The 27293-nt window shown below is 41.4% G+C and overlaps 1 protein-coding gene across 6 annotated transcripts in view; it reads right to left on the minus strand.

Moving 5' to 3' along the window:
• Positions 1-712: 712 nt before the first annotated feature.
• The window catches only part of PLXNB2 (plexin B2), a 332704-nt gene continuing 306123 nt past the window's right edge, over positions 713-27293 (minus strand). For all 6 annotated transcript variants that reach the window (XM_056573761.1, XM_056573757.1, XM_056573759.1 and 3 more), the window contains 10 exons: positions 25070-25226; positions 23939-24039; positions 23694-23778; positions 22045-22199; positions 21796-21956; positions 19460-19607; positions 15679-15743; positions 11162-11237; positions 10365-10439; positions 713-1941 (listed from right to left, as the gene is read on the minus strand). In XM_056573761.1, the coding sequence (XP_056429736.1) occupies positions 1837-1941; positions 10365-10439; positions 11162-11237; positions 15679-15743; positions 19460-19607; positions 21796-21956; positions 22045-22199; positions 23694-23778; positions 23939-24039; positions 25070-25226 (1128 nt within the window). In that variant the 3' untranslated portion in view covers positions 713-1836. The remainder of the gene's footprint in view (positions 1942-10364; positions 10440-11161; positions 11238-15678; positions 15744-19459; positions 19608-21795; positions 21957-22044; positions 22200-23693; positions 23779-23938; positions 24040-25069; positions 25227-27293) is intronic.

The following is a 27293-nucleotide window of genomic DNA, read 5'->3' on the forward strand; positions in this document are numbered from 1 at the left end:
AGCAGTTCTGGCTTTGTAAGGAGATATATTAGGTAATATTTTATGTTTAAGCTTTATGAAAACTAATTTTTAATACAAATCTGAGTTTTTCCCTCTAGAGTAAAATATCCTATTCTGCATTATACTGGTCTCTGTCCCTTGCTATTACAGATGTTTGGTTAGAACCAGTAATGATACCATTACCGTTGGCCTAAGCAATAAATCTGTATTAGTATACAATAAGGTTTCCCTCCTTTTCTTCTGCTGACCTGCTTGGCTAACACTGTAGAAATGCACAAGAGAAGGGAAGATTAAAAAGATGTTTTCAGTATGTTTCTGAAATCATCCAACTTGATGTAAAGATAATTTATGAAACTAAGTGATCATCTCTGTAAAGAATATTCAGTAGAATAAGCACAGATCATTGACAAATCACTGAGAAGCTAAATCACTTCTACAATGAATGGACCACTACTAACCAAGAGCCTAATGTATACAGATAGGCAAGGTGTCCGCCATTCTGATGATTCCTGGTCCTCCCAAATAGCATTTTTTGGTACCAGTCTTGGCACAGTAAATTCCTGGTCAGCCAATCACTAACTACAGTGGTGATCCACCTCAATTAGTGATTTGCTGAGTAGGCATTTCTTTGTGTCAAGACCAGGAAGTGCTGATCAGTGGGGACTGGGCTTTTTTTTTCCTATTCAGTCTGAAGTCTTTTTATAAATATTCTAGTGCTTGACAACCACTTTAAACATAACAAAGATGCTTTGGAGGTGTCAAAAAGAAATCAGTTTTCAGTAAAGTCAGAACTAAGGCAATTTTAAATGATGGGTAGTCACATGGCCTATACATATTTGACACAAATGCGACAATTTTATACATAACAAGCAATGTAACTAGTGTTGATGCTACATTAATAATAAAGGGATGTAAGACTCTTTATTGGGTACTGAAATGTACAATCAGATGCTGGTTGTGGTCTAACATCATATATAGCAATTTACATTCCTAATGTAGAGATACAACGAAAAGGTGCTTTTAAGATTAGCTACCAGATAAAGATGTAAAATTCCGGTAACATTTTAATACATGATAAACATATTAAAACTTTACATAGTAATCATGTCAATGTGTATGTCATTGACACACAATTCATTACGTTTGGTCACAGACAAAAAAAAAAAAATCAGTGACATAAATAAAATTTTCTATATTCTTTACAAAATCATGTATCTTCAGTCGTTCATTAACTGGTACATGTAAGGCACATTAGAATGTATATTTATATAAAATAAATTTTAAAATAATAATAACGAAAAACAAAACACTAATTTCAGTTTGTGCTTCCTATTGGCAGCATTCAGAACTCCATTAAAAGGTGGGTAGCAATACACTGCATTGCATGATACCTCATGGCACATTGTGGAGAATGGAAATAGTGCTACCAATTCACATTACTTGTCCAGTTGTTGAAACAGGAAATATCGGGGAAGCATAGGATTAACTATGTTCTAATGTGTTGAAATGATTGCTTGGCATATGTATTGCTTTTACTAGAAGTGGCATTACAAATTTAGTATGTTTGCATAATGAATTTAAAAATGTCAACGCCATTGTCAGCATCGCCTATAAAAACTGTCCCACAGAACACAGGTTTCATTTGAGGCATAATTTACAGTAAAAACAATGTCTCCTTTTTAAACTGTGCAAGACAAATACGTCTAAAAAAAAAAAAAAAGAAAAAAGAAAAAAAAAAGAAAAGGCAAAAAGGGCATTTTAAAAATATAACACTCTGTTTCTTAGGAAGAAAAAAAAGTCTTCATTTCCATGCTTCTTTCTCTCCCGCCATCACAATCAAAGGTCAGTGACTTTATTCTCTAAGGCAGCTGCTATTTGCTGTAACCGGATTGCTAACTGCATGCGCTGTGCACTGGGATCCTCTTCTAGAGCATTTATTATCTACAACAAATAAAAACAAATAGTTACATGAATTCCATTAACCTTCCTTACTAAAAATGATCTAATATAAATATAATAATATATAATATATAGCCTGTGTTACTAAAACTTCATGCATAATGTGTGTGTAATTAGGCAATTCAAAATTCTACACATTGTGGCCCAGATTTACTAAAACAGTCTAATTCTTAGGTCCCCATTAGATGGGCCAACGTATGCTGTAAACAAGCACCTATTATGTAGTTAAAAAAGCTTATAAAGGCCATGTTCAGATGTTGTAATACGAATTGGTGAGTGCCTTTTTGCCCAGAATGGCCAAAATAGCATAATCTCTGTAAAATGCCCAGTGATTAGTTGGGGTACGACAACATGTGAAAATAGCCTTAAAGGGAACCAATCATCAGATTTTACCCTATATAATGCTTGGCAAAGAGTTATATGGGGTAAGATCTTTATTTTCACCATTCCCGGGGGATGCTCCTGCCCCCAGGGATGGTGAAGATATGAAGTTATAAACTAGTCACCGCCGCCACCGTAAGTAGTCACCTGGGCGGGGAGCTCTTCTCACCTACTCCCGTTCTTCGGCCGGCAGCGACGCCCCCTCCGCTTGATTGATGGGCCGCGTCATCGCTCTGCTCAGTCTGTTCAGTGAGCGGAACAATGACGCTGCCCATCAATCAAGCGGAGGGGGCGTCGCTGCTGGCCGAAGAACGGGAGTAGGTGAGAAGAGCTCCCCGCCCAGATGACTACTTACGGCGGCGGTGACTAGTTTATAACTTCATATCTTCACCATCCATGGAGCAGGAGCGTCCCCCGAGGATGGTGAGGACAACAATTTTACCCTATATAACGCTTTACCAAGCATTATATAGGGTAAAATCTGATGATTGGTTCCCTTTAAGACTTCCGGTTCTGGTGCGGGTATGTGAGGATCAAGGATACAGAGCTCCCACACCCTGGACCCCATACGCGTGCCGTGCAGGCATCACAGGGGAAGACTTACCCCGCAAACCCCCCTGGTGGCTCCCGGGAACGAGAGGGAATCCATAGAGTTGTGCCCGTGCCTCCCCGCATAGCAGGCGCTCCGGCACCTTCGGCACAGGCAAACTCCCGCTCGCCGCTATCTTCCCCTGCAGCGCAGGTCTGCACGCAGGGCAGCACAGATGGGCAGGAGCAACAGACAGCACAGCATTCCGGACAAGGCACCAGCCAGCATAGCTCTGGGAGGTGAGTGGGGGACCTCTCCCTTCTGTCGGATCTCTCTCCTCTCCTCCGATACTGGGCCCTGCAGTGGAGCATTATTACCAGCGCCCCCAGCTATAAGGGGCCGCCACCATCTTAAGTGCTCAGACCACGCTACATGCAGGGACAGTAAGAGCAACCTCGCCTCTTTACCATTGCTACCACTGGATAAAGTTTGAGGCCCGGACAACACTATTGGCAGATAACATTTTGCTCCGTTCTCTGCTCCGAAGCCAGCTGCCTCCTACTCTCCCTGCCCTGGGAGTGCATCTATTCTTTATGGACCATTACCTGACTAAGAGGGTGCCTCAGAGACTACTCTGACCTCTACACCTGCACCTCTTCAATCCCTGATGCCTGCCACCCAGCCACTGCCAGCAGTCATGCAGGTTGCAAGGACCCAGTTATTGTTCTCCCCTCATGACGCTCTGAAACAGATTACTACAGTTCCACAGAACCTTGCTCAGGCGGTTGCTATGGAAGTATCTTTAACTACTCATATGGACCTCCAGTCCCTTGCAGCAGCTTTGGTCAAATTAATAACCCCTACCATACAGCAGACAATGGAGAACACTATGCATTCCACACTGACTCTTAGGGTGCGTTCACACTGCAGAATGTCCGCTCACTGAATTCAGAGAGCGGATATTCCATCTGGCGGCAGCCACAGAAAATACTAGGGCCGTGGGGCACTGAGCCGTCACCATTGACTGCTATGCAGTGCTCATGGAGTCCACGCAAAGAATGAACATGTTCTTTCTTTGCACGGAACAATTTCAGCAGCGGAATTGTCCGCCGCTGAAATTCCGCAGTGTGAATGGGTCTCGCAGAGACCAATTCACACTAATGTTCACATAATTCCGCCCGTGGAATTCCACGGGAATTCCGTAGTGTGATCGTACCCTTATACAGAATGATCTGCTTGCTCAATCAAGAAGGCTGGGGGAAGCTGAACAGAAAATAATTGCATTAGAAGATGAAAATGGCAGTCTGCCTACCCGTTTGAGACAGACCGAAACAGATCTGTGCTATGTCAGCAAAAAACTTGAAGACTTGGAAAACCGCTCCCGTCGCAACAACGTGCGCCTGGTGGGAGTTAGTGAATCTCTCCTCAGTCAGATCTTCAGGCCATTTGTGAAGGTGGCTTGCCCAAAGCTCTGAGGCTTCAACACAAGTGTCGAGTTGAAAGGGCTCACCATCTGGCACAGTTGGTGTCTGAGCATTCACGAGCTGGAGCAGATGATCGACCGAGACAAGTTACCTTTAAGTTGCTTGACTATAACAACAAAATTGAGATCCTGCAGGCCTTTCGCAGACATAGTTCACCACTGACCTTCCACAATAGGAAGATACTGATCTTCGAGGACTTCTCCGCTGAAGTTGCTAAGTGCAGACGGGCTTACAGTAAGGTCTGCACGGAACTTTATAAAGCTCCAATACCCAGTGACCCTGAAGGTTTTCCATTCAGATGGGACTTTCACTTCTTATCAAACTCCAGCAGCTGCGGAGGCAGCCCTTCCAGATCTTCTGATGACCTCAGTGCGACCTTCACGATCCCCCCAACATCGCTCTCCATCTCCGAGGGAACAACCTGATATCCCTTCCAGACCTCTCAGAAGCAGATGATCACACTCGCTCGCCGGGAAAGTCAAGGAAATGCAGGAAATCAGTGGGGAGACGCAGCAGGAGTCGTAGCAGCAGATCCTCCTCCCCGACTGAGTATTGCATATTGCTATTTTGACAATTTTTCCAATGTCTTATTGCCTGGCTAAATTGTTTTCTGCTCCATGTTTAGTTAACAGTAGGTTACTAGGGCCAGTGGGAGCAAAGATAGTTTTTCTTCTTTCCTTACACGGTTCCTGGGTTGGGTACGGTCCCACTCTATTTGTAACTTGCCCTAGCCTAATTTTAAAATCCAGAAGGCGTGTGGGGGTGGGGCTCGTGTCTCTACAGAAAAGCATGTCTATTCTGCGTTTTCTGAAACGTCTGCGTCCCGATATGATTCTCCTTCAGGAGACGCATCTCACAGAGAGCGACTTTCAGAGGATGCACAAATACTGGGTGGGAAGGTTGTGGGTTCCCCAGCAGTTGATGGTGGTTCTGGAGTCCTGACGTTAATTCATAAATCCTTCGCCCACCGCTTACTTTCCCACGATTATCCCATCTTAAATTAGAACATTGTGGACAAATTTATGATTTTTTTTATGTTTAAGCCCCAAATGGTGATAATCATTCTTTTTTTGCTTCCTTAGCAGACTCTGTAGCCCAGGCAGCAGGCCTACTCACAGTCCTGAGAGGGGACCTGAATTTGGTGGTGGACCCATTAGTGGACCAACAGAGCTCCTCTACACCGCCAGTGGTCATTTGTTCAAGTGACAAAGTGCTCCCCCCTTTTCTATCCCAGACAGGCTTGCAGGACGCTTGGCGTAATCTCCACCAGGATGGCCGTGAGTACACACCAACACACACAAATGGGTCATGGTATTGACTATTTCCTGGTCAGTCCCTTGTTATGTGCTCGTTTGGACACAGTGGACTTACAGGACATGGTTCTTTCGGACCATTCCCCAGTGGTCTTTGAGCTCTTGCCATTGTGCCCCAGAGGGTCTGACTACCGTTGGACATTTATAGACCTTCTGCGGGGGTGGTGGTTTGAGTTTGAGACAGACAACACAGCTTACGAAGATAACCCCACACTTTATTGGGAAACAGTGAAAGCAGTGCTTAGAGGGAAGATCATGGCGTACACCAGCTCCCTCAAATGTAAAACACAGGAAGGCCATGCCGCGGCTAGCGCGACTCTTGCAGCAGCCTATTCCCGTTTTGTTGACTCCCCCACTCCAACCCATAAACTCCTTTGGCAGGAAGCGAAATCATCTTATGAACTTTGGCTGGATAGACGGGAACGCATATATAGATCTCACCTTGAACTGGAGTTCTTTAAACATGGCAATAAGTCTGGCCGTCTTTTGGCCAGGCTGGCTAAAGGAGCATTTGCACCGGCTCACGTATCAGCATTGAAAGACTCTCAGGGTCAAATCAGGAACGATCCTCACTCAGTTAATGCTGTGTTGGGCTTCTATTATACTGAGCTATATTCCATGCCCTCCACTCCTTCCATGGCGGGGATTCAGTTTCTGGAACGTCTCTCCCTCCCGTCCTTATCGGAGGAGCAGCGCCAGGAGCTGAATGCAGTAGTGACAGGGGAGGAGGCTAAGTCCCTAGCAAATGGCAAAGCACCGGGGCCAGAAAGCTATTCAATGAATTTTACAAATTCCTGGTAGATCATGTTCCTCCCTCCTTGACCACCTATTTTAATGACAGTACGGGCCAGATCTCCTTGGCTAAACTAGCGTATATTAAAGTCATACCTAAACCGGGAAAATACCCATTAGATCCTGGTCCTTACAGATGCATTTAGCTGATCAACCAGGATGTGAAATTGCTCTAAAAAATCCAGGCAGACAGACTAGCTAAGTTTCTACCCTCTCTAATCGGAGAGCATCAGGTGGGTTCAGCAGTCACGAATATCTGCAAAGTCTTCTCAGCCATGGATAGTGTCCAGCGCTGGTCTCAACCGATGCTCCACCCTACCTGGATGCTGAAAAGGCCTTTGATAATGTTCGCTGGGACTGGTTGAGACTGGTGCTGAACAAGTTCGGGGTCATGACTCGCTTTAGTTCCTTTCTACTGGGCCTTTATTATGGTCTCACAGCCAGAGTCTTTACCCTGGGTATCCTTTCCCCTCCCCCTGCTTTTACTGAAAGGTACACACCAGGGCTGTCCCGTGTCACTGCTGTTATTTGACCTGGCAATTGAACAGTTGGTGCGCTCCTTGCTAACGTCTGATCTATATAGGGTGATTACGGTGGGTTTGCAGGAACTTAAGCTATCCATGTTTACGGATGACCTCCTTTATGTTAGTGGTCAGAGTAGTGAAGTCCCTAAAATATTAGAGTTTTTCTCTGCTGTGGAGGACTTCACAGGTTATAAGAGTAACGCTTCCAAAAGCGTGTTGTTGCCCTTGGGTTCTGCCTCACCTAGATGGCTGTCTACAGCAGGGGACCTGCAAGTGAGGATTTCCACCACCTTCATCACATACCTGGGCATTCAATGGTCGCACACCTGACACGCTCTACTCACCCAATTATGTCCCCCTCTTCTGGGGTATTGTTACGGAATTGAGAAAATGGAAAAACCTGCCACTCTCCTTTCTAGGCCAATGTCATCCATCAAGATGAATATTTTCCCTTGCCTGCTGTATCCCTTCAAACCCTTACCTTTCTCCTGAAACACGACGATGTCCATCGTTTACATTCCGCCTTTACACGCTTCTTGTGGCAGGGCAAAGGCCCACGCATAGCCTTACAGAAACTTATGTTATGTAGGGTGGAGGAGGGAGTCAACTTTCTGAATATTAGAGGCTACACTCTGGCATGTTTATTTCACCATGTGATGGACTGGATTCATGGTTTTACCTATTTTTCTAACCTGAGGATTGAGGGGGCACTGGCTGCACTGTGGTCTCTTCCTGTACTGCTACACACATCCTTTGCAAAATTACCACCAGAGGTGAAGAGCTCCTCTTGCTTAGGGACACAATTATATCCTGGAAGGAGCTCGATATTGCTTAGGGACACAATTATATCCTGGAAGGAGGTACGGAAGATTTTTGGCCTTCCCTTTCTTCTGAGTTCCCTCAGAGTTGTTCCTCCTCCTGGCTACTTTTGTGGGAGGCAAGGGGCGTGTCCACGGCAGGGACACTTATGAATAGGTACACTCGTAGATGGTTAGCACCTAGGGATATCATTCTCACCTTTCATCTTCCCGTCATACCTCCTTTATGCACATCAAGTACATGCCTTCTGTTCCTCCAGACTTCGAGACCTCACGCAAGAAACTACCTCTCATCGATTATATATTATAGGCCAGGAACCAAGGGGGGGTTTCCATCTCTTCACTTTACCTGGCCTTCAGTCCTCATCTTCTCAAATTAAATCCTTAGAGACACTTCACAACCTGGGAACGGTGGACGGGTGACACTAATATACACACCACTATCTTGGCGGGCTTGGGGGGGGGGGGGGGTGCAGCCTGTAAATACGTCCTTAATGAGAGATGGAGGGAAACCTACTTTAAGTTGTCTCACTCTGCATTGTATGGCTTTTACATTCTCCCTTCACCTTTTTTCCCAGACAGAATTACTAGTTGCCCCAAGTGTAGCTCCCCACTAACAAATTTATCTCATGGGATTTGGGACCGACTACTGGCGGTTGGTACAAGATTATGTCCAGGTTCATTGGAAGATGCTTCTTTCATTCACACCCCAATCTCTCTATTGGCTGTCAGGGCAGGGGTTAACTGTCAGCTGCAGCGCTATCATGATTTCCCCCATGGGCACACTGATGGCTATTCACTTACATTTTCGCCGCTGCACAGCTTATAATCCCGGTCCCCAGCTGCGGCTGCTGCAGAGCCTTCTCCCCCTGCAAGCGCAGAATGTGCAGACGCAGCACTTCTGATCTTCATCCCCACTCCGTTCTCTGATCCCCGAGCAGGGACGGGAATGTGAGAAACAGCAGAGTCTTCTCCTCCTTCAAGCACTGAATGTACGGGCGCTGCAGAGCTTCTGATCCCGGTCCCCTCTCGGGGATCAGAGAACAGAGCGGGGATGAAGATCAGATGCCCTGTGTCTGCCTGTCACATTTAGTGCTTGCAGGGGGAAGGAGGTCCTGCAGAGCCCGCACCTGGGGATGGGCATGATAAACAAACAGCAAACAAACAGCCTGCAGGAAGGGGAGAGGGGGGCTGAACAGGGAGCAGGCTCGGGGCTGAGAGAAACATCAGAGCCAGGGGATGAAGTTTCTGCGCTTTCCCCTGGCTCTGATCACTGAGAACAAGCGGCAGCTGCAGGGGGAGCGGTGATGTGCACCTCACGTGAGCTCAGTGGCTCCCGCTCCTGCACATCCCGCGACCGGTATACCGTCCAGCCCTACCGCAACTCCCACAGCCCCGCCGCTCAACCCACTCCCCCTCCCCACCCCCCTTAGTTCACCTATTCAGTGTCCCTCCAGCTGTTTCCCCACTACAACTCCCAGCTTGCCCTGATATCTATTGGCTGTCAGGGCATGCTGGGAGTTGTAGTGGGGAAACTGGAGGCATACTGTATAGGTGAACACGCAACCCCCGAAATTCGAAATTCTGTAATGACGTCACTGCAGAATGCATTTGGCCACTAGGAGGGCGACCCCTAGTGGCCGAATTTAAAAGTGATTTTAAACTGGTTTAAAATCACTTTTTTAATTAAAGTATATTAGAGATATGTTGTAGTACTTAAGTACTACAACATATCAATTTTTTGATTTCATGACAGTGCTCATTTAACCTGTCAAAAAGCAGCTATGAGCTGACGAACATGCATTTGCTTCTTCGTCGGATGACTGCTGGTCCTATTACACAGAGAATATTTGCTTTGTTTGGCAGATAATTGCCTTATGTAAAAGGACCCCTAGAAAGCGTAAATATAGGCTAAACAGAATTATCACAGTGCCTCATGCGGTTTGAAACATGTGGTGTGTCTTTAGACCAACAATTAGTGGGCTTATTGTACGCAAGTTTCTAGTGGCAAAATTGTGTGTCATTTTTGGTGCATTGTGCCATTTTTCAGACCACGTTATTGCCAGGATTTTTTCTATGCCATGCCACATTGCAAACTGGTGCAAAAATACACAACAGTGTCCAAAAACACATAATACATGTGGTACAAAGCATGTTAACTGCTTTTGCAGTACATTGCAAACCACATATGAGCCTAAATATTCGCCAAATAGAACTAAACATACTATTGCTTTGCAGGAAAAGGTGTGAAAGAGAATAATGTGAAATGTCCATCAAACAGATGCAGCACTGTCTGAACAACAAAAGGTTACTGAGCTGAAGCTGTAGAGTATTTTACTTTTTAGAATAGGCATATTATAGAATGTGACTTTTATCAGGAAAGCAATGTCCCCTCTAAAAAAAAAAATGTGCACACTTTACTTTCTTACATATGTATCAATTTCTCAACTGATCAAAGAATAAACATTGTTTAGTCAAAATCAGAAAACCTTGGTTTATGTAGTGCGACATAAAATGTAATGTAATAGTCGACATGAAATCAATAAAGACACATCTTTACTTACCTCATCATAATATTTCTTTGTATACTGATAGAGCTGGTGTAGTGCTACCACTGTGTTTAAGGATTCTGTATGTGCCTGTGAAGAACAGAAAAAAATTGTTAATAATGGAGGAATAAACAAAACTAACAGTTACAAAACAATCTGGTTGAAACAGACAAAGCCATCAGCAAAACAAAGGATGGATTTTATTTTTACAACACATGCAGCATACCAAGTATTATACACTAAACTAAGCAGTTAACTGTATTAAAATGTCATTATACCACAACAGAAAGACAACATAGATGGCATCAGTCTCATTCCTTGTGATCAACAGTTCCTGCCACAGTTTTTAATGCCAGGGTTTACTTAAGTGCTAGGTCTAATATGCTATAACGCTTTAGAGAGAATATCTCATAGGAAAACACCATCCACATAATCCTGGTACCTAGTACAAAGGCTACTTTGTAACGTTTAAGGTTTTAGTCCTTTTAAATTTCTTTATTAGATACAGGAACAGCTGCAGATAGGCTAAATAGGTACCATGGAATACCACCCTGGTGCTGTAATGTGCAGGTGCGACAGATTTTTCCTGTTATTGCAACTGATAGCCTGCATTTCAGCAGCCAAATCTTTCCATCTTAAAAGGGGATTGTACTCCCAGAACATTGTCTTTAAAAAAAGGCAAGCTGAACATTCCACTTACAATACTGTGGCCATTATGACTGTATTCAGCACATTACAATACTAACACAATTTAGAAAAATATACCTTCAAAATGTTAGTAGCTTGCTAAAATGTTTATGAATTAAACATACCCTTGAAATTTCTGCTAAGTGTGTATTCATGTCCTGGTCACTAACTTGTACCATTTGACGGATTCCTTTGTAATAGCTAGGGAAAAAAAAATGTTGCATTAACCCTTAAAACAGAACAGAAATTATAGTGAATCTAACGAAGATCTCATGTCAAGCAGAATAGCGCTCTGATCTCCATGAAAATTGAGACTGGGCTCACACAATGCAGTTGAATTGTATTTTTTTTATTGGCTTAAAATGTGAGCAGCATGCGACACTGGAACCATTACCAGAATAGTCTGTGCATTTTATTTTTAAAGCAATTACCCTTTAAAGAACACAACTAATAGCTTCAGAAAATACACATACTGGGGGAAATTCATCAAGATCTGTGCTGGGGAAAAGTTGACCAGTTGCCCATAGCAACCAATCAGATTGCTTCTTTTTAACCCCTTAAATAGGCACTGTCAGATATAAAAACTTTTGATATGTTGTAAATTTTCAGTATTTCATAGTGAAAAAGCCAGGCAAACAACTGTCCCCTCTGCTTCCTAGGATGCATTCAGTGCTTCTGTGAACACTGCTTCGTCCTGGACTCCGGGACGTTTTGGAGGGGGGGAGGGGCTGAACACACTGCAGAGATACATATGAAGAGAAGGGGAAGGACAGGAAGCCTGCTGCCGGCTCTCACACAGCAGACATCAATGAGAGAGGCAGAAACATGCATTGCAGATGAAAAAGTAAGTGTCCAAGCATGTATGTATGTGTGTATATCAGTGTGTCTATCTAATGTGTATACGCAAGAATATATGAACCCAGTGTGTTTGTGTGGATATATGTGTATGTGTGTATATCAGTGTGTCTATCTAATGTGTATACGCAAGAATATATGAACCCAGTGTGTTTGTGTGGATATATGTGTATGTGTGTATATCAGTGTGTCTATCTAATGTGTATATGTAAGAATATATGAACCCAGTGTGTGTGTGTGGATATATGTGTATGTGTGTATATCAGTGTGTCTATCTAATGTGTATATGTAAGAATATATGAACCCAGTGTGTGTGTGTGTGTGTGGATATATGTGTATGTGTGTATATCAGTGTGTCTATCTAATGTGTATATGTAAGAATATATGAACCCAGTGTGTGTGTGTGGATATATGTGTATGTGTGTATATCAGTGTGTCTATCTAATGTGTATATGTAAGAATATATGAACCCAGTGTGTGTGTGTGGATATATGTGTATGTGTGTATATCAGTGTGTCTATCTAATGTGTATATGTAAGAATATATGAACCCAGTGTGTGTGTGTGTGGATATATGTGTATGTGTGTATATCAGTGTGTCTATCTAATGTGTATATGTAAGAATATATGAACCCAGTGTGTGTGTGTGGATATATGTGTATGTGTGTATATCAGTGTGTCTATCTAATGTGTATATGTAAGAATATATGAACCCAGTGTGTGTGTGTGTGTGTGAATATATGTGTATGTGTGTATATCAGTGTGTCTATCTAATGTGTATATGTAAGAATATATGAACCCAGTGTGTGTGTGTGGATATATGTGTATGTGTGTATATCAGTGTGTCTATCTAATGTGTATATGTAAGAATATATGAACCCAGTGTGTGTGTGTGGATATATGTGTATGTGTGTATATCAGTGTGTCTATCTAATGTGTATATGTAAGAATATATGAACCCAGTGTGTGTGTGTGGATATATGTGTATGTGTGTATATCAGTGTGTCTATCTAATGTGTATATGTAAGAATATATGAACCCAGTGTGTGTGTGTGTGTGTGTGAATATATGTGTAAGTGTGTATATCAGTGTGTCTATCTAATGTGTATATGTAAGAATATATGAACCCAGTGTGTGTGTGTGGATATATGTGTATGTGTGTATATCAGTGTGTCTATCTAATGTGTATATGTAAGAATATATGAACCCAGTGTGTGTGTGTGGATATATGTGTATGTGTGTATATCAGTGTGTCTATCTAATGTGTATATGTAAGAATATATGAACCCAGTGTGTGTGTGTGTGTGTGTGTATATATGTGTATGTGTGTATATCAGTGTGTCTATCTAATGTGTATATGTAAGAATATATGAACCCAGTGTGTGTGTGTGTGGATATATGTGTATGTGTGTATATCAGTGTGTCTATCTAATGTGTATATGTAAGAATATATGAACACAGTGTGTTTGTGTGGATATATGTGTATGTGTGTATATCAGTGTGTCTATCTAATGTGTATATGTAAGAATATATGAACCCAGTGTGTGTGTGTGGATATATGTGTATGTGTGTATATCAGTGTGTCTATCTAATGTGTATATGTAAGAATATATGAACCCAGTGTGTGTGTGTGTGGATATATGTGTATGTGTGTATATCAGTGTGTCTATCTAATGTGTATATGTAAGAATATATGAACCCAGTTTGTGTGTGTGTGTGGATATATGTGTATGTGTGTATATCAGTGTGTCTATCTAATGTGTATATGTAAGAATATATGAACCCAGTGTGTGTGTGTGTGGATATATGTGTATGTGTGTATATCAGTGTGTCTATCTAATGTGTATATGTAAGAATATATGAACCGTGTGTGTGTGTGTGTGTGTGTGTAATAAAGGGGAACTACAATCATATCCTCATGCGGTTTCAAAACCAAAACTCCCAGCATGCCTGCACAGCCAAATGATGTGTGGGCATGCTGGGAGCTGTAGTTTTGCAACAGCTGGAGGCACCCTGGTTGGGAAGCACTGGACTGAGGAGAGGGAGGGGGAGGAGAGGGAGTGGTTATCACAGTGAGTACCCCCCCCCCCTACTTCTGGTAGATAAAATTAAGGTATTTCAGAAATAAAGCTAATTCTGAGAGAAATGTAGGTCACGGACACGTACAAAGTACATGTACATGATCAGGATGAGATACTGCGCAACATATAACAGTTTTTTTTTTTTTTTGAGTGATCTGACGGGTACGCTTTAAGGACTCAGCGTTTTTCCAATTTTGCATTTTCATTTTTTCCTCATCACCTTTTAAAAATCATAACACTTTAAATTTTGCACATAAAATTCCATATGATGGCTTTTTTTGCGCCACCAATTCTACTTTGCAGTGACATTAGTCATTTTACCAAAAAATCCCCGGCGATACGGGAAAAAAAATTCATTGTGCAACAAAATTGAAAAAATTTGATTTTGTAACTTTTGGGGGCTTCTGTTTCTACGCAGTGCATTATCTTTATTCTGTAGGTCCATGCAGTTAAAATGATACCCTACTTATATAGGTTTGATTTTGTCGCACTTCTGAAAATAATCATAACTACATGCAGGAAAATGTACACGTTTAAAGTTGTCATCTTCTGACCCCTATAACTTTTTTATTTTTCCGTGTATGGGCCGATATGAGGGCTCATTTTTTGCGCAGTGATCTGAAGTTTTTATCGGTACCATTTTTGCATTTATCGGACTTTTTGATCGATTTTTATAAATTTTTTATGATATAAAAAGTGACCAAAAATATGCTATTTTGGACTTTAGAATTTTTTTGCGCGTACGCCATTGACTGTACGGTTTAATTACTGATATATTTTTATTGTTCGGACATTTACGCACGCGGCGATACAACAAATGTTTATTTTTATTTACACAGTTTTTTTTAATGGGAAAAGGGGGGGGGGGGGTGATTCAAACTTTTATTAGGGAACGGGTTAAATGACTTATGAACCTTTTTTTTGCAGTGTTATTGCTCCCATAGGGGCTATAACACTGCACACACTGATCTTTTACCCTGATTCCTGCAAAGCCATAGCTTTGCATGGATCAGTGTAATAGGGGCTTGATTGCTCAAGCCTGTAGCTCAGGCTTGGAGCAATCTAACGCTGATCGGACGTGACGGAGCAAGGTAAGGGGTCCTCCGCTCGCGTCCTAGCTGATCGGAACATCGCGTTTTTATCACGATAGTCCTGATCAGCCCGACTGAGCTGCCGGGAAGCTTTTACTTTAATTTTCGACACAGCGATCAACTGTGATTGCCGCGTCTGAAGGGTTAATAGCGTGCGGCACAACAATCGGTGCCGCGTGCTATTAGCCCAGGGTCCCGACCCGGTGTGATACAGGGTCACGGTGTAACCCCGTTTTAAACACCGGGACCGGGCGCAGGGCATACAGGTACGCCCTGCGTCCTTAAGAGGTTAAAAATGAAAGAAGTTTGGGAAACTGGTCAACTTTTCCTATCTACAAGTTTTGATGAATCTTCTTCACTAGTCTATTAGTTGTTCCAGTGCTTAAAGCCTTTTTCTATTTGAAGTAAAGAAAAAAACATAATTCAACTACAGTGTGCGAACACAGCCTCGAGGTGCAGTTTGGCTGTGGGCCTTCCTAGTGTTCTGAGTCATCAGGTAATGCCCCCCTGTTTTGAGAGCCAGTCTGACCACCCCCAAGTAAGACCTTGATTTTAATGGTTTTCTTTGATGTATGCTTTACATTACATGAATTAATATAATATTACTACTACTTACTCTTCCACCATTTTTTTGTACGTTGAAATTTCCTTTGCATAGAGCAACTTGTTGCTGGGGGATTCCTGCAGAGATTACAATCAGAGAATAAAAACCATGTTATGTGTCTATCACACACACTTCATACTCCATTTGCCAAGATTACATTTACTATGATTAGTCTTTCAATGTTGCTATTAAATCCAGTTATATTTTTTTATTCCCACTTTAAAAGGGGTTAAAAAGGTAACCCTACTCCTTTAAAAATATGGCCTGAGGTAATCAGCTGTTTGCCCTTGGTGCCACATGTGCCAGAGCCCCTGGTAAACAGCAGATTTTGCAGGAGGCCAGCCATTTCCCCTTCAACAGCCAAGGCAGGAGATATGTAGAATTATATGGTTGCCATTTAGACACAAGGTCATCTCATACACAACCATTCTCCATTCTGGCTGATAGAGGGGGTTGTCTCTATGCTGCTCTTATACACTAATCATGGCTATAGACAGAGGTGGGCTTCATAAGACATCCCTTTTAAGACAATATGTGTACATTGTGATAAAGGGGTGCTGTTTATTTCTCTTTCAGTAATATTTTTTGGTGATATAAATACAGCTTGAGGGGGGGGGGGGGACGACGAAGATGGCCGCTTAGTGCTAGTGCTCCCACGCCATGAGGCCCTCTGCCTGCAATAACCAGCCCTGACTGCCTGCCACCCTATTGGGGGAACCTCCTGGAGAGCCCCCAAGAGATCCTCCGTTGCCCGGCGGCATCCGGAGACACCTGGACTCCAGGTCGGCTCCCTCCACAGACATCCCGCCCGCCATTGCAGGGCCTGCCGCAGGCTTGCAGTCCCGCTTTTGAGCTTCCTTCCTCCTGTGGGGACTCTTCTGGCCACGCTTCACCGCAGCGGATGCCGGCAGCACTGAGACCTGCTCAACCTACTGACTCCCCTGCATCGGAGGCCCTCAGAGAACCCGGCAATACTGACCTGCGGCACCCTCCAGGGACCAGAGACTGCTGGGGAGAGAGCGACATATCCGCCATCACTGTCGCAGGTACGGGACCTCCATCAGCCCACCGCTCTCAGACTGCCACACAGTGGGGGAGGACTCTGCCATCCCTCCCCTGCTTTTTTCACCACCGGGCCCTCTCTTCTCTGGGCTTCAAACTCCCCATTGCCCTCCTGGGCAGCCATTGTGAAAGGCTCACTCACACAGCACCCCCCAAACCCCAGGTCTGCCTGTTGCCTCCCAGAACCCTCTGGACTCTCCCCAGGGCCCTCTGACAACCACCCTGGATTGGGCCTCTCCACTTCCCTCACTGCCTGGACACTCACTGCTCCCCCTTTCCTGTGCTCCCAAACCCCCTAGGAGTATGGCTACTGCAAGATCTTCTGCGGGAGCACCCTGCTCTATGGCCCTTCCTCTAAACACATGGTCCCAGTTGCGGTTGATGGCGGTCCTTCATGGGAAACTATCAGAATCAGACCTGGTGTACTCTGGGGTCGCTGCTACTCTCTGCATCCCATGATTGGAGCCTGCTTTTGTCGCAAATTCCCACTAAGGAGGACTTTCGTTCACTTATTGCAGAAGTGAAGGATACTTGCCGTGCTGAAGTCTCCTCCCTTCGCTAAGATTTGCAACATGTCTCTGACAGGGTGGAGGGTTTGGAGGAAGCCCATGATTCTACCAGGGTGTATATTGCTCAGCTTCAATCTACTGATGCCTCGCAATCGGAATTCCTTTGTCGCAATCGGGTCCCCCCCCCCCCCCCTTGTGTTGTCCCTTTTTTTTTTTCCCTCCTCTTTCTTAATATGTTCTCTGAGGTGGAAAACTTCTCGCTTGATCCCCTTTCTTGTCGTTGGGGGTAGTTCCTGACTGTGTATGGGTGAGTGCATTTTCTCCTCCTGCTTTTTCCTTTTCACCGTTTCTCTTTTGCCATGGCTAAGTGTCTTTCCCTGAATGTGAAGGGCCTCAACCCCCCCCTAAATGTCCCTTTTGCAACGGGAGTTGGTTATGCAGAGGGCCAATATAGTATTTATTCAGGAAACACACTGATAGCTCTGGTTCTTTTCAGTTTCTCCAACATCTCTTTTTCTACAGTACACTTGTTACAAAATGCCACATTTTGGCATTTTGTAAAAAGTGTATTGTAGTACCTTTTGGATCCTCCAGTGGCTTCCTTTTAATCTCTGATGAGCCCCTGCTATCACTGGGCAAAACGCGTTGGCTAAGAGAGGTCTGCCACAATTTAAGAAATGTATTTGTATATATTATTTGTCCCCCTTCCCCAGTCCACACTTAGTTTAGGGAGGGTCATATTCCTTTGTTAGGAATAGGATTATTGTTAGATTAGGTATTCATCTGTACCCTCTTTCATTCCTCCCTCACAGAAACTGATGTTCCAACAATGCACTGTACACTACTTTTGTAATATCAGTTTTAATTTACTGAAGTAAAGGTTAAGTTTTATTTTATACCTTATTGGTATGTTCTTTATGTGATTTACTATCTTTCCAGTAGGGTCTAATCTAAGCAGCCTTTCAAGTTGTTTATGCAAATTGTTCTGGCGGCTAAAACCCTCATTACTAAGTGTTGGAAGCAAACCCTTCCCCCATCTGAGATGGATCTTCCGGGGAGAATTAAGGAGATCAGATCTCTCAAGTCCCTCACTGCATCTCTCAACAATACCTCGCCTATCTTTCTTTCTGTCTGGGAACCCTGGGACCACTTCTCTGATAGACAACCCCCTTAGTTGTGTTATATTTTCCCAACTTTATCTTTTCTTTCCCTCTCTAAACCACCTCCTCTTTTTCTCCTTTCTCTAATCCCTTGTCTAACTGGTGTGTGTTTTGTCTGTCTATGTTTGTCGAGTTTTTGGGATGTTTACATAAACATATGTTCTGGCTCCTAGAGGGAGCTATTTATTTTTTGTCCTATGCTGGATTCAACCGGAGTTTGCCTGTTGTGGGCTGCATGAGCGGAACACCTAGGGTTCTTTGCATTATGGTTGGCTTCATTGTTGACCCTCATATGTTACTTTATTACCTCTGTTTTGTTTGGAATTCTTTCTGGATTCTTTTCATTGTATTGTAAAACTTTAATAAAAATTTACAGATGAAAGTACAGAGGGTAAATTGACATGGAAATACTAAAAGGTGCAGGTAAAATCCTTTAGGGGAATATAGCAGGAGGCAATTAAATGAGATTTTAAAAATCTCATCCATATGCTGTGGAAACTTTCAACACAGGAATTGACCCATGCATCGGGCAGAGTTTCCGATGCAGCAGAATCCCATTGTCTTTAAGGGGATTTTGCTGCACTGTGCACGCTTCTGAATTTCAAATTCTGGACTTAGAATACTGTGCAGACAGTGCACGTCAGCGCGGTTATACAATGGCACATGCTGCACATGGATTTTCTATATTCCATAATGTATGTATTAATCTGCACTCTTCATTTATGCCTATACATATATATATATATACACATATATTATAAAAAAAACATTTTTACATATAAAAAAAGGAAAGCTTTACAATATTTAGATAAATGGAAAAAATGGATATTCTGAGCAGATTGTCAGCTCTGCAAAAAAATACAGTGCTTCGACAAGCTTTCATCTTTAGCTTGCACTGCATGGTCCTGTCATTGACACCAACATGCTTCAGTCTTCCTAACAATATAGTGAGTGATTCTACTTGCATGCACTCAAGACGTGACATATCGACTTTTTCTCAGAAACTAGAGAGAGGAGAGAATTGGGACCAGATTACAGACATCAATGAGTTGGTTCACTTACTCTGCTTAGTTTGTGCTCCGTCCTGCTGCAAGCATCCATGAAAGTCTGTGCGATTACTGACAAGGAAGCGTCCACTACTTGATGTACATGAACATCAAAGATAAAGTGTGGGTTCTTTAGTATGTTAACCCAAAACCGTAGCGATAAACTGCAAGTAATAATTCCAATATTAGAAGTTATCTGGAGTACTTTTTTTTTTGGCGTTTTCTAGCAAAACCAGTGTCTCTCTCACATATCGCATTTACTTCCAAGGAATTAAAAATCATAACCCTTTAAATTTTGCACCTAAAAATACATATGATTGGTTTTTTTTCACCATTAATTCTACTTTGTAATGACATCAGTCATTTAATCCAGAAATCTACGGCGAAACTGAAGAAAAAAAAAATCATTGTGCGACAAAATGGAAAAAAAAATGCCATTTTGTCATTTTGGGGGCTTCCGTTTCTACGACGTAAATTTTTCAGAAAAAATGACACCAACTCTTTATTCTGTAGGTCCATACAATTAAAATTATACCCAACTTATACCTACTAATATAGGTTTGATTTTGTCATACCTCTGGAAAAAATCATAACTACATGCACAAAAATTAATACATTGAAAATTGTCATCCTCTGACCCCTATAACTTTTTTTCTTATTTTTCCACGGGGTAGTAACTTTTTTGCGCTGTCACCAAGTTTTTATCGGTACCAATTTTGTTTTGATCTGACTTTTTAATCGCTTTTTATTCATTTTTTTATGGTATGAAAAGTACCAAAAATACTCTATTTTGGACTTTGGAATTTTTTTGCGCGTACAACATTGACCGTGCGGTTTAATTAACGATTTATTTTTATGGTTCGGACATTTACGCACGCAGCGATACCACGTTTATTTTTATGTACACACTTTTTTTTTAAATGGGAAAAGGGGGGTGATCAGATTTTTATTAGGGAAGGGGTTAAATCATTTTAACTTTTTATTTTTTTAACTTTTTTTATGCAGTGTTATAGACCCCTCCCGTTTTAGATGCCGCGATCAATTTTGAACGTGGCATCTAAAGGGTTAATATCGGACATCAGCTCGATCGGCAATGTCCGGTATTAGTTGCGGGTCCTGGTTGCTGATAGCAACTGGGATCCTACAAATATGAAGTGCACTCAGCTTCTGAGCACGCTTCACAGATCGGGAGCAAGCTCGGACGTAAATATACGTCCGTGGTCGTTAAAGGGTTACGCAGAAAGAATTCAGCACTTCAAAAACCTGTTAAAATGCACTCATTTTATCTGAATGTCATTACCACACGTGGCAGAGGGGTAGAACAGTTTTAACTGCTACATGTTTCCATACTGTTTTACCTCCCTGTCATGTTTGGTCCAGGATGAAATTTAAATAAAGTGTCTTAACAGTTCTTTGAAGTGCTGGAATCTCTTTGCTTAATAAAAATATAGCTAAAAAATACATATAGGCAGCTTTAGAATAAGCGCTGCAGCCGATGGTAAAATGGGCTTAATGGATCACAGAGAAAGTGTGGATATGTTGATTATAAGAACCAAAGTTCAACTTCTATATTTTTTTAATTATTTAAAACTGATATGTTGTTGCGGACAACAGGGCGGCTTTCAGTATTACGTGACTCCCACAGAGTGCATTTTTGGGTATAACTAGGATGTGAATTGAAACTACTTTCACATATCTTTTGCAATATTTTACTTTGTTCAATGTTATCATTGTGACATTGTGTAGAGTCATGTCACAATTCACATCAATGCTCACATATGTGGCTAAAAATGGGTGTAAATGTGTAGATCTTGATGTGAATGGTGCTATATAATTTACTTAGAGATTTGCAACCTAGCAAAACATTTAGCAGATTTAAGCCTTTCAACGTAGTATGGAAAGAAGCCATAAGATTAGCTGCTAAGGGAAAGACATTTTCATACATACCCAAATGGTAAACTTTTTTTCCTGATATTTCTAAATTTCAGGGTTATTATAGAGCAACTTCTATATCTATATCTTTAAGCCCAGATATTGTTAGTAAGCTGTACTTTTTCTGTGTTTTATATATTATTTCAGGATATTAATTAAAGTAAACCTCTGTGCAAAGAGCTGGAGGCTCTCTCCTATCTTTATAACAGTAGGAAGTAAAATAAATTGTAATAATAAAAAAAACAATACCACACAATGCCTACCCATATACTATGGCAATGCAAACTCTTCATTGCAATACCATATACCCCCACATGTTACTACAGCACAACTGCAACACTTTATTAACAGAAGTATGGACTAGATCACATTGAAAAAAACACAAACATTAACAGCATTTTTATCCTTATGACCTCATACCTGTTTGTTTTCCATATGTGAACTGTATCTTCATCTTTGATTTCATATTTCTCTGCTTGCTCATCCAAGAAGTCAAAGAAATATTTAACAGCAGGGGGAACCACTTGATTGGAATTAAGGACACTATGAAAGAAGTTATCTACAAACTGCTGGAGCGTACCCTAGTAAAAGAAATAATCTCAATCAGCTACTTACCAACACATACTAAGAGGTTCTGTTAGATAAAAACAGCAGGTAAGGAAACTTTACCTTGACCGACAGAAGCCGTGTCAGATAGATTTCTGTTATAGCCTTTGTCTGTTCTTTGCCCTTCATGCTTCCTCTTTTGGATTTACCTTCATCAACTTCATCTGCTGGACGTACAAGATGCCATATTTTGTTTTCATCTTCTAGTAGTGCATGCCCTAAAATTGAGAGACATACGGAAAAAAAAAATTCAGTTTTTTATCACACTGTTTATAAACACTACCAAAAAAAATAATGTTAATGCTCATTGCAACCAGTCACATAGCTCATCTTTCAGCTTCCCAGAATGATTGGGTGCTACAGTAGTTCGGTCTCAACAATGGAAACCATCACAAGGGCAGACCATTTTTTGAATACATATATTGTTTATTACCAACCTTATTCTGTAGCCTTATTTTCCTACCATAAATCTAGGATATACTTGGAACTGCACATTACAGCCTTGGTTATGCTCAGTAATGCTCTCAACAATGCATTTAGCTTCTTTATTATTGCTTCACTGCAGGTAATACAAATGTCAGAGGGCAAACCACAATGTCAGTCAATAGCTATTTCTTGTCATGTGATGCTTCCTGAAGGCTTGTAGGGAGATTGTGTACAGACACTTAAATTTCCACATTCAGCCTCAGATATGCAAATTAAGCACAATTGCGGTATGTTATCAACAGTAATATCATAAAATTAATATAAAAAAGGTGGGAATATAAATTTCCATTGTTAAGGCCTACAGGGCTAGTGGTGTCTCCTTTTGTGTTTTAAAGGAGCCTTGTGATACATTGTGAGACTGGCAAAGGTAGGTAAACCAAAGGTAGGTTTACCACTTTCATTCCTATGATAATCTTTCATGTGGGCTGAATCTTTTCATGTCTTAAGTGAATAAATATATAAAATAAAACATCTAAAAAGTGTACATTTAAAAATTTACAGACAAAATTTAACAAAAACTACAAAGCACTATCTATATGTCAAACTCATAAGGTGCATGCTGTATGGGACTCACTTGTAAAATATGGTGTGTATACAACTTGAGACAAAAAATAAAAAAGTGTCCACATTTATAGTTCTTTGGGATGCACGTAACCACGTATTAAGTTGCAAACTACCTCTTACTAATTCATCCCTAATATTTTTACATCTTTTGAAGGACATCAAAGGCAATGAGTATGAAAGTCACTTGTGTGTTCACTTTGCATATTGCTTGTCACAGGAGTGTTCAGGTTTTGCTTTCCTACTGGATGTCCCCTCCTAAAGGTCTAAGGGGGTGGTATAAAACAGAGACTTGGAGCTCCAACAGATGTGCAACTGACAGCCTATGCGGATATCAGAGCACATACAAGTCATCCCTTAGCGTCACTGAAAAAAGGCCACAGGTCCTCGATCCTTGCAAAGCTTTCTGGCTCAGAAAGCTGAGGAACAAATCACAGGTGGACCCTTCTCTTTTAGGGGAGAGCTTGTGAAAGCCAAACTATTGATAACGTTTTCATAAGGCATGCTACAATTTTTGGGAAGCATTCGCAGGCATTCAATAAAAAAAAAAAAATAAATATATATATATATATATATATATATATATATATATATAAATAAAAAAAATAGGTGGTAGAAAACTCCTCAAACTGGGAAATACTAGCAATGAACAGAACAAAACATACTTTCTCCTGGAAAGTCTTGGTGATTTTCTTCATGTTGCTGAGAAATTCCAATTCTTGATAATATAAGCGTGGCATTATCTCTAACCTGCAAATTTAAGCACAATTTTCTGAAGAGTTACTATCTAACACACACGTACAATATGCAAATAACCAATTTGAAGAAATAACACTACAAACAACAGTTTGATTTGGTTCTAAAGTATGCACTTTTAATGTCACCAGCACTAATATTAAAAATTGCTTACATTGTAATGCATTAGTGTATTAATCCGTTTCCATCTGCCTTCCTTCTGTGATGTTAAATCCAAGTCAGACAGTATTTGTGCTGTTGAGCCTGGTCGCCATTCTATAAAGGAAGCAGCAGTGCATACAGTACATTAGAACTCACACTTGGGATTCAACATAACACACCTTTCCTGCTAAATAAAATATGGCACATAATACAGTATTTTATTTTATATATTTTTATTTGCATCATGTGGCAAATTAAAAATATACAGAAGGACCATAGAGTACAATATAAGCGAGCAGGTTAAAACTAATGTATGTTCCTTAACAAAATTGCAAGCTTTGTGACATCAATTAAAGAAAATTTTAAGAAAATTAAACTGGCCTATGTATTTTCCTATAGATCACCTAACACCTTTATTCTATTCCCCTATTGTAATATTCTATAAAAAAAATAAAAAAATAAAAAGCTTTCCTCAGCAATACAGTGAGCAGTGAGGAGAGTTGGCCTATAGAGAAGCGCTAGCATTCATAAACATTAGAATTAATAGGATGGGGTTTGGGGTCAGAATTCACACAAATTTCATTGATTAAATCTGCATAAAAATCCAGCATGTGAACATGTATTAAACACCTGAATATGTGAATATCAGAGGAGCAGGGTATCAGTATCTGACAGCTTATCAAACCCACAGCTTATTTACAAGAGAACTACTACTAAAATAAAAGAAAACATTGATAATTCATAATTTGTTGATTGTTTTCTTTTAAGAACCAACATGGCTCATCTAAATGAGCTTTTGGCCAACAGCTATCTTAGGTGTATGGCTACCTTATATGTCAATTTAGTTTAAAAGACAACTATGAATAGGAAAAGTGGTGAGGAATTGTTAAATATTGGTGGCAAAACTCCTTTAACTCCTTGTAAATAATCAGACAAGTGTCTCTCTACAGCGATAATGATGTGTGTTTCGATTAATGCTTTCTGTGGTTCATGAAACTAAACTCGTATCTTGCTATAAAACATAAGTACAGTAGGACCTTATAAAAAATACAAAAAACAAAAACAAAACAAAAACTAAACAACAGAAACAAAACACCCAAGTATACAAAGCTGTCAGATATTGCAACAAGTAGTATGCACTCACCTAATGCCAAACTGTCAGCTTTTGGTCTATGCGAGTACGGAAGGTTTTTATAAACCTGTTCAACTATTTTTTCCTTAACTTGTGTGATTGTATCACAGTTTAATACTTTCACTGGTACAGGCTCCAACCCTTCATCCTGAACAATGACGTTAACAGTCTGAAAAGAAATTGTTAAGTCAAATTACATGACCATGAATGAAATCGCACTACACAACACATCAGAATTTTAACACCTTAAAGACTTGTTTTTGCACTTTTGTTTATTTTTCCTTCTCTTCTAAAAAGTAAAATAAATGACTTGGACTAAATGCCACATCATCCCCCCCGTGTCACATCATTCCTTCTCCTTTATCAGCCCCTGTGCCACATTTACACCCCCCCCTGATCCCGTGTGCCCTGTTTACCATGATTCCTTCCTGCCTCATCATCATCCCCCCCCCATCATCTCCCCCCTACCCCCTCTCATCATCATTCCCTTCCCCCCGGACTCATCAACCTTCATTTAATTTTTTTATTTCCCTTAACTGGCCGCGCTCCGGCAGGCTCAGGTCAGGTGTTGGGTCATGCGGGCCTTCAGGTCAGTAAAGAATGATGAGTGATGTCCTCTGCCGGCTCCTCTGCGCGGAGTCAGGGATGTCACTCATCATCCCCTGGTGACTGTTCTAAATTGGCTGGGCTGCTGAACTTTAACAAGCAGCCGGCGCTGCGACCACTCTGACCAGCAGCGACTGCAGGGAATGACAAGTGACGTCCCTGATGCTGCCCAGAGGAGCAGGAAGGACGTCACTCATCATGCTTCACTGACCGCGCAGCCTGCAAGACCCGCCGCCTGACCTGAGCCTGCCGGAGCATGGCCAAGTAAGGAAAATAAAAAAATAAAAAGTAGAGCAGGGAATAAGTGTTGCATCTGAGCCCACAGGAGCCTCCACAGGTCACTCTTTTAAAGAGGCCGCAGCCGAGCTGCTGATCCTTAACAAGCTGCAGCCGCTGCTGCCACTTTAAATCAGTGATTAGCACATTTATCAGCGTATATAACACCCAGGGCAGGGTTTTTGGCTTAAATTTAAGATTTAAAAGTGCGTGTTATACGCCGATAAATACGGTACATATTTTAGAACAATCTGTGGCCAAACAAAAGAAAAACTTATATGTGGGGTGAAATAAAAAAAGAAAAACGCCATTTTGCTACTTTTTAGGGCTTCCGTTTCTACGCAGTGCACTTTTCGGTAAAAATGACACCTTATCTTTATTCTGTAGGTGCATATGATTACAAGGATACCCAAATTATGTAGGTTTTATTTTATTTCACTACTTCAGTAAAAATTATAACTACTTAAATTAGAATGTTTAAAATGGTCATCTTCTGACCCCTATAACTTTTTTATTTTTCTGCATACGGGGATGTGTGAGGGTTAATTTTTTTGCGCCATGGTCTCCAGTTTTTATTGGTACCATTATTGTTTTCATGGGACTTTTTGATAGCTTTTTATTAATATTTGTATGGTATATGAAGTGACCAAAAATGCACAATTTTGGACTTTGGTATTTCTTTTTTTACATGTATGCCATCAGTCGTGCAGTTTACCTAAACTTATATTTTAATAGTTCAGACATTTATGCACGCGGCAATACCACATATGATTAATATTTTTTTTTTTTTTGCCCTTTTGATTGCATACACTGATTGCAATCTTTTGATTGCATACACTGTTCAATGCTTTGCCATAACATAGCATGGATCAGTGCTATTAGTGCTCTGCTGCTCCAGCCTGCATGGCAGGCTTGGAGCAATAGAACACCGATCGGATGACGAGGAGGCAGGTAATGATCCTCCCGCCGTCCTCTCGGCGGTACATTGCGATTTCTTCGCGATAGTCCCGATCAGCTACGCTGAGCTGCCGGGATACTTTAGGTTGATATTAGATGCCACAAGTTTGATTGCTGCGTCTAAAGGTTTAATCCCGGGCATCAGCCCAATCGGTGATTCCCGGCATTAAAAGAGTAGTCCAATGGTGAAAAATTATTTACAGTTAGCCAGACATTCGAAAGTTATATAACAATCTAATGTAGTCAGTTAGCCATTCTAAACGGAAAGTACCTTTTTCATGCCTTCCTATTCTGACAGGAAGCGCTGCTGAATCCCGCATATCGACCTACGTTTTTTTTTTTCAGCTGCGGCCATTTTGTGGTCATCACGTCATGCCTGCTCACAGCTGCCCGCCCC

Source organism: Hyla sarda, chromosome 4 (assembly GCF_029499605.1).
Source record: "Hyla sarda isolate aHylSar1 chromosome 4, aHylSar1.hap1, whole genome shotgun sequence".
NCBI classification, from domain to species: Eukaryota; Metazoa; Chordata; class Amphibia; order Anura; family Hylidae; genus Hyla; species Hyla sarda.